We start from the raw sequence: 9,003 nt of genomic DNA on the forward strand, positions 1-9,003 counted from the left end.
GACAGCCACTCTCATTTTTCCCACACGATGTAAAGTCGCCGTGGTAATCAGGTAAATTGAAAGAAATCAGAGAAGAAAGAGGGGTGGAGAGAGGGAGCGAGGCAGAGACGGTGGTCACACAGGAGGCGCTGGAGCCTGCTCCTGTCAACAGCGTGGATAAAGACAAATGGTGTGCCACTGCTCTCCAGCCAGGCAGAAAAACACCACGTCCGCGTTTGTCTGCTCCTGCTTTCTCTCTCTTGTCATGTCATAATCAGCAAAAAAGCTGTCACAGGCACAGCAACAGATTCAGACACTCACTGTCAATATGTCTCACTTGGCTGTTCGAGGGAAATCTGATTATTGTTTTTAGAAATGACCCACATACCATCACCATGGCAGCCGTATGTATGGCCAGATGGAAGGCAGGCACAGGAAGTGACCTTATACCCTCCTGTCTTCTCTCATCTCCCCTCTCCTCTCTGTTCCCTGAACTGCTCATCCACTTCATTTCCATCCTTCTCCTCCTCCCATTCTTTCCTGTATATAATCACATGTAAGGATTTCGTCTCTTCCTCCAACTCTCCTGCTCACATCTCCCCTCTCCTCTCCTCTTTGGCATCCATCGCCGGCCAACATGGGCTCGTGGTGTCTGCAGGAGCTAAAGCCCCACTCAGTGGAGAGAGCATACAATGAAATGAGGGGATTTGCGAGGCGCTCCATTGTTCCATGTATTCATGCAGCATAATGGGACATTTCCGTCAGGCTGGAGAGAGGAGCGGTAGCCCAGCTCTGGGATCAGAGAGCCTTGGCTTCACACGGTGCTGCTCAACATTAACTCCCACACAAAGAGAGTCTGAGGGCCAATACAGAGCAGAGAACACGTTCAGCGAGAGAGGAGCCAAGAAGAGGAGAGTGTGACGTTTCTGCTCAGTCAGACAACAAATGTGAGAATCAGTTGTTCATTCAAGTCCAAAAATGCCAAACATTCGCTGGTTCAAGCTTCAAAAATGTCTGTCTCTGTTTCGTCTCAATGTGAACTGAATCTGTCTGGGTTTTGGACTGTTGGTCAAAACAAAACAAGCAATATAAAGGACCTCCGTGACATCTTTTAAATAAAACAATTCAAATGAATTGCCAAAAACTGCTAATAGATCAGTCGATAACGAGAATAAGCCTGCTGATGTTGACACACCTGATGAGACGTTTTCTTTCCGTGGTGTCAAAATTCAACAACAACAGCCAACGTGCTGCCCACCTGTGTGTTTACAATGATATAACTACTGATTAAATATTCATTTAAACAGGTGTGCTTTACATTATGTCTTATTTTATGTTCTCGTTAAATAGATTAAAGATAATGTGTACCTACAGTAGATGTAAACTAACTGTATATTGAACAGATGTGATGCGAGAGTAGCCAGCTATGAATTTTTAATGCTGAGGTGAGAGTCTGTTCCACAAACAAACACACCATAACAACAGCGATCCATATGGTCAGCAGGAAGTCGCGCACACACGGCACACACAGCACACACAGCACACACAGCTTACAACTGTAAGCAAACACGCGGCTGACATTTTTCTCAGATCAATACAGCGTTCACAGACACACTAACACATGCCACTGATGTGTGTGTGAGAGAGAGAGAGCATGCTGCAGTGCTGTAGCATCCACACTGTCCTGGACAGCACACAGCCCTACCTGCTGGCTCTACTGCATCCCAGTGCAACAGCAACCAGTGACCAAGGCATAAGAAATCAATTCTACGATCATAAAGGCACACTTGAACTCTTGGAGTGATGATGAAAAAAAATGTAAACATCAGAAGTTACACACACACATGCATGTACGCAAACACAAATGGCTGGTAAAAGTGACAATAACACATGAGCAGCTGCATGGACTGTTGATGGAGAGGAGCGATGGGGGTGATGTTGATGAAAAGGATGCAGGAGGAGGCTGAGTGTTGTACTCACAGCTCAGAATAGAGGATGTGCAGGTTGCCCAAATTGTCTGTGTAGTTGGCCGGGCTGAGCCAGGGCAGGACCAGGAGCAACAGAGCCTTCATGGTCAACGCTCGGCTCTTTCTCCTCTCTTTTCCCCCCTCTTCCTCTCTCCTCTCTGCGCTGAAGCTCTCTCCTCTTCTTCTATTCCTCCCTCCTCCCCCTCCTCCTCCTCCACCTCCAATCCTCCGAACCTGGCCGTGCTGACCCCCCACCCACCCCCTCGCCTGCCTTCCTTTTCCAGAGGCGCTTTCGGTATCAGAATTAATCCTCCACTTCCTACCTTTTTCAGCCTCTTTTCTTTCTTCCCCCCTCAGCTTCTCTACCTCTGTGTTTGTCTGTGTGAGCCGGGGCAGTTTCTTCCTGTGCCTCAGGCTGGCTGCCTGGTCATCTCAGCTGCAGAGGCAAGCGGGCCAGTTGCCAGAGGTTGAAGACGGAGCGGAGGAGGAGGAAGAAGCAGCAGCAGCAGCAGGAGCAGGTGCAGAGGAGAAGTCCCGTTGTGGCACAGGAGGAAGAGGAGAAAGTGCAAGAAGAAGAGGAAGGAGACCCATGCAAAGGTGGCACATTTGGAATACAATTTGAGATGTGCAGCCCCTTAATCTGCTCTGGGCACTGGCGAGTTGTAAGAGGATTTGCGCTCGTATGCGTGTGTGTGCATGTCTGTCTGTGTCCCTCGGTGTGTGTGCGTGCGTGCGCGTGTGTATGTCAGAGAGAACGGCGCAGGCTGTGACTTATACTGCAGCAGAAACCACTGAGGGGGGGAGATGGAGCAGACCAAACAAAGACAGGAGGAGGGGGGGAAGGTACCTGGTGCTGCTCTGATTGGCTCTGCCCTCTTAACACGCGTACACACACACACACACACACACACGTACAACCTCTGCATTCACCTCCCCCCACCCTCCCCCCCAGCCTGCACATATGTTGGTCTGTGAAGGGGAGGATGGAGAGGAGAGGAAGGGATTGTGTCGCCTCCAAACCCTCACCCCTCCTCTCCAACGATGGACCGCTCCCTGTGCAGCAGATTGGTCTGATCGCTCAAAAGAATCTGCCTACATGTGTGGAAAAGAAAAAAAAAAAAAAAAAAGACAGAGCGTGACCAAAACACACCGGCCAATCAATATTCTCAGCGGTGATGGGAGCTTGTTATTGTGAGTGACATGAAAGAGAAAAAATAAGAAGATCTGGAATAGATCCATCCAGAGTGCACATTTCATTCATTCACTCATTCATTCATACAATCGTTCCATTTCTGAATATACAAAAAAAAAGGGAAAGATAAAGCAGGAAATACACAATAACAAAGGTTAACCCTGTCTGTCATCACCACCTGTTCTGATAGGTCGTGCAGGGACCTTGGGAGGCACTTACAGCCTGGAAGTGACTGGGGGGGGGGGGGGGGGGGGGGGTGTTTGTTGATGGACTGTGCTGCTGGTTTTGAGATCCATTTAAAGGTTGTTGGAGGTGTGTTTTTCTCTCCCCTAGCATCCCTTTCTTTTTTCTTTCATCCCTCCTCTGTTCTCACTCTGTCTCCTTCTGTAGTAAACACACAGCAAGAGGGAGAGAAGCTACTTTGAATGTGAAATACGGCAGCGTTTATAATCTATTTTCATCCCAACCTGTCAAATCTCACCCTCAATCCCTTTCCAGTGTTATTTATTCAGCTCTTTTATTCTAGGCGGAGTCGAGTTTATTTATAAAGCTCAAATGTTATGTGACCTTTCCTGTCATCTTTACCTTTACCTTTCCTGTATCCTTTTGCTTGTTTTCCTGCTCTTATCCGATTTTCATAGCGCTGAGCTGTCTGCTACCCTCTAGGAAGACACTTAACTGGTGTAAATACCCTGTCTGAATGAATATTTCATGGATGGAGGTATAATGTGGTTACAGGCTGAATTTGTGTGTGCGCGCATCTGTTTGTGTGTGTGTGTGCGTGTTAATGCATGCATGCGTGCATACGGAGTATAAGTTTTCCTGTGGTATTTGAACAGTGCGCACGGCAACAAGACCACAGGGCACGCAGGAAATGGAAATGTAATTGGATTGTGACAGGATGCAGTTTGTGAACAGAAACCAGTCTGCCCCACAGGAGTCGTTTCATACACTCGCACATTAACTCACACCACACAACAACACCATCATAACATGCACATATACACATACTCTCCCCCCATTATTCCTTTTCATTGGCAAGCAGACAATTTTTCATACTGATGTCAAGATAAAGTGGGTGTGTTCAAAGATACAGTATATTTTGGGTTTGAAATTAGAATTATAAACCAAAGAACATCTCTGTATGTACATGTTATATTGAGTATTGCCTATTGATGCTTCGGAAATCACCAGATGGCACGAGAAACGATAAATATAGTGGCTATCCAGTGTCCGTGAGCGTTAACAGTATGCTACAGCTGTCTGTTCTCTTTTTTTTAGAGCTTGTAGGAAATAAATGATGTGAGAACACGGCCTGTCACACCTTAAACGGGCGGTCTCATCTCTGTTTTCTACTACTGAGGAATGTATGTTAGCGGAAACCTTACAAAGTTGAGGGATAAGTTGCGTTGTTATTAGCTACTTTATCAATTCCGTTGCTACAGACAATTAAAGGTGGAGCTTAAAATGCATGAATTTTAGTAAAAACATTCAGAAATTAACCAAAATTATCAACAGAATATGAAGATATAACAGTTTTTGACATTATTTCTAAGACATTTATGTACTGGGATATTTACTAAAGTTAGCATGCTTACTAGCTAGCCCCGTGCCTGAAAACCCCTTTTTATCCCAGTGGGCCAAAGCTCCTGTGCTAACATGCAGCAAATGAGCAAATGCAAACACCAACACTCCCTGGCTAGCTGCAAGGCTAACTGAGCTAACAAGCTAACAGTAGCTGTACAGTCATGGAACAGAATACAGTTAGTGACAGCAGTTACTGGTAGGCTATTGAAAGTAACTATTGCTGACAGGAAACGTAACTTTTTTTTGTAGTTCGAAACACACTTCTTAATGCCATTAATTAAGTTTAGCTTGATAGTTGGTCCTGCTGCACACAGAGCAACTAAGCCCTTACTTTCATGTTTTTGCTAACATTAAGCTATCTTTGTTTGTTACTGCTATCCAAGGCCACTTCTGGAAGGTGTCCTCCCGGTATGATTTGTTACAAAAACTCCAAGAAGAGCTTAAACAAGCACCCAGCAGCCAGGGAGAATGTGGATTGCAAAACAGGTAAGCTTACCCACCTGGTACCATGGCTAAATTTGTACCATGTGGCCTTGTGTTTTTCTCTTTCACGGTCTTTGTCTTTATCTCTCAAGGTCGCTTGCAAAAGTAACAAAACAAAACAATATTAACCGCCAGAAATTCTCCCTTCTTTTCCAAACGTTCACACAAGCTTTGAAGGATTCCTCTGTGGGCTTTGTAAGCCAAAGCCAAAACATTTTTCCCCCAAAAAAGAAGAAGAAGAAAAAAGAAAAGAAACAACACGCTCAAGGCAGATCATCAGTAAAACATACACATGGAACTCAGGGTAAATTATCCTGACTAATACAAAATATATGAGAGTGAGAGACATTCAGAGCAGAGCAAACCTGCTTTAAGCATTACCTGCGGTACAAGTACATGCAGCTACATGCACTGCAACTGGCAAAAAACAAGAAAATACCTGAGCGGGTGGGCAGGCCCTTCCTGCCTGAATTCTCAGCAAGCCCATACAGGATAAATAACAAAAGCAGCAGGAGATTATGCCACAGATCGAATGATTAAGATTTCACTCTTGATTGCACTGGTTGTGTCCAGAATGATAATTTATCCAACCAAAGGCCAATAAAGGTCATGAATGATTAGATGAGTATGAAATCAGCTCCGACCAGATGGCATGGCTGTCTCAGTCATTATGGCTCCTGACCCACTGCCAGGTTCTGGGGCAGAATGGCCAGAGACGGTGTACCCTCCCATCGTGGGCGCAAAAACCCACAGACATATATGGTCAGGGAAGAGTGATGTTACATTACACTCAGGTCTTGAAACATATATCAGTGTCTCGATACAGAGGAGATGTTTTGTTCTTGTTTATCTTATTGTCTTTATTCCCGTGATACCTGTTTTTAGACTTCCATTATGTTTAGGCTTGAAAAATCTATCTCAACCAGCAAGCACAGCCCAGTTATGTCTGGGATAAACAAAACTAAATAAAACATAGATTCTGCCACAGAAAGCAATTTAGAATTGCATGCACCTGAAAAAATGTGGATATGAGCTTTCATTTTCAGTCTATTGACTGTGACATAATGTACCAACAAGGAAATATAACGCAGCTACATCCACACAAGACATAAAGGGAGTTTGAGTGGTTTGATATGCTATGGCCTTTACAGTCACCCAACAAGTCTAATTCTTCCAAAAGATAATAAATTACAAAATTAATTCTGTGTGTCGTTCCTCCTCCTTGTGTCTGTCCAACCTCACTTAGCAGCATAAAACCATTTTCTGATCTGACACCACTCTGGTTGCAGTTTAATTAAGATAAGGCACAAAAATGATTTGGTTAGGCTGAAGGAAAGATCACGGCTCGGGGTAAAATTACTACTCTGTTATGGTCTCTGGGGTCATGGTTGAAATAATAACCACTTGGTTGTTTTTAGGGGACGTTTGTAGCCATGGTTATAAGAAACCAATGCTGACTTTAAATGAGAAATGGGAATTGATTCCTTGTGACCCGTGTAAAAGTCTGACATTTGGTTGAACTTAGTCTTGCATAGCCGGACTTATCTCCACAGTGCAGTGCCAGGGCTGGAGAATAGTCTGGTGAAACCTATTAGCATTCTGCTCTAGGGGGGGAAAATCACTCTTTTTCTGGGTGACTTAATAAAACTTACGAAGAAAGCAGATAACGTTGCTGAGAGAGAGAAATAGAAGAGCATTGTAAGCCGGTGTGCATGCATCAAGGTGGATCATTAAAGCAACACTTTGTAATGTAGGCAAACTTTTTAAGTGGTTCTACAGAAAGATAGTTGATGTTTGAGACTCATTCTCTGGTCATTTTGGTGGTTCATGGTGGCCGAACCAACATCTAATTAAAACAACAGAGTTTTTTCATTTAGTTTCCACACAAGTGGACGTTTTATAACTCAAGAAACACTTGGCCAACAAGAACAACCAGCTTTCTTCAACAACAACAAAAAAAACTGTTCAGCAAAAGACACATTTACTCCACTGTTTAAACTCCAATCACCGGACCATTGTAGAGAAAACAGGATAGCAATGTTGAAGTGGGTCTTTCAATGAATCTTTTCATCCTCGCCCACTATGTGTGAAGTCGTCCCCCTGGACGTGGCCTCTCACCTCCACAGATAACACCTTATAACTATGGGAGGGCAGCTGAATCCTTCTGGGAGTCGGCCTCAGCGCTCCACACCTCATTATGTGATTCAAACTACATGATGGAAAAGACTGAGAGACCATGGAGCGGTGTGGAGGAAAAGATAGAGGAAAGGATGGAGTAGAAAAGACGGTTTTAAAAGGAGAAGGAGAAAGAGAGGGAATGGGTGTATGTGTAGGCGGAGGGAAAGGAGCAGAGGAAAAAAGGGCATAACTTTATAAGAGTTTATACAGTTTTATACAACTTGAAGTGCAAATGAATGGGACACACTCTGCTGCTCGTGTGTGATGTGTGGCGAGATGCACTAATTATCCCAGAGGCCTTTGGGCTAGGGGAGTGTTAATGAGCATTAATGAAAACACACCCAGACTGAGAGAAACCAAAGTACTGTCTTTTAATGATATAAACAGAGGAGCTGGGCCGAGTTTAGATGAAAGCCTGGTTGGAGGAGGATCTCTTCCCTTTGGAGACGGAGCTGTGGGTTAATGACGATGGGCAGAGGAGGGTGGGAAACTTAGAGTGTCTGTTTACTGCAGGTCATTGAAGTTTTTACCACATAGCAAGGTTACACAGGAGAGAACGGAAGCTGCTCAAGTGCTCGCTGATGTGTTTAATAATAGCACTGATTATATCTTGTTTACTTTAATATAAAATACACAGTAAACGGCCTGTAGATGCTTCGAGACACAAACAAAACTGTGCTTCTTCCATCCTACCTGCTCTTGATGTGGTCTTCCAGTTCACCGCGGGGCAGTGTTTCAGTGCAATGGTCAGTGAAGGGGCAGGCCACAGTCAGCTTGTCCAGCAGCTTGTGCACCAGCAGGCTGGGCTTCCTGCAGCTCTGCAGCATTAGCGGCGTGCGGCACACGGGGCAGAAGTCGCTCTCCAGCAGGAAGCTGGTGAGACACTCCTGGCAGTAGGTGTGTCCGCAGGGCGTGTCCAGGGGCCTGATGAGCGCCTGCAGGCAGATGTGACAGACCAGGTCGTCGTCCACCTCGTCTTTGTAAAGGTACTCGTGGTTCTCCTCCAGCTGGTGACTGTGGCCACATGAGGCGCACAGGTCAGGAGGCGGAGACAGCAGTCCATAGTCTGAGGGGGAGAGAGGCGGAGCCGATGCTTCGGCCATCACGGCGGGGAGTTCAGAGTGTACGCTCTCCTCCTGGAAACTCATTGAGAGGGCAGGCCTCGGGATGTGTGTTTAATCCGGTGAGGAGGTCATTAGCAGCAGAGACCTGTGGGGAACAGTGTGAGTAGAGGGAGTATAGTGTGAGAAAAGCAGCAGAAATAGGCAGAAGTAATAAGATCCTTTTAATCGAGTAAAATGACCAACACAACAGTGTTCATTACAGGAAAAATGTACCTAAAGGTATATGTTAATGAAATGTGTTGATGAAGGCTCTCAGTCATCCAGGTCATGGTAAATCTAAGTGCTGTATCGTAGGCAACTGAAACAAGTCCAGTTGCCTACGATACAGCGCTTAGATTTACACTGTTGTGTCCAAGATGCCTATGTACTATATTGCAGGGATATCCACTGCTAAGAAGCCAAGGACGGGCTGTCTCTTCTTGTAATAAGTCCGTCTGTCCCAAGGGGCGATAGTGAGTCACTATAGCCTCTCAAGCTGTCCCTTCATGTAATA

At 45.3% G+C, this 9,003-nt stretch overlaps 1 protein-coding gene across 1 annotated transcript in view; it reads right to left on the reverse strand.

Moving 5' to 3' along the window:
- Positions 1-8,489, reverse strand: part of lnx1 (ligand of numb-protein X 1) — a 28,451-nt gene extending 19,962 nt beyond the window's left edge. The window contains exon 1 of the mRNA XM_073476849.1: positions 8,080-8,489. Coding sequence (XP_073332950.1) covers positions 8,080-8,489 — 410 coding nt within the window. The remainder of the gene's footprint in view (positions 1-8,079) is intronic.
- Positions 8,490-9,003: the final 514 nt, after the last annotated feature.

The sequence above is a fragment of the Pagrus major genome, chromosome 11 (genome assembly GCF_040436345.1).
Source record: "Pagrus major chromosome 11, Pma_NU_1.0".
NCBI lineage: Eukaryota > Metazoa > Chordata > Actinopteri > Spariformes > Sparidae > Pagrus > Pagrus major.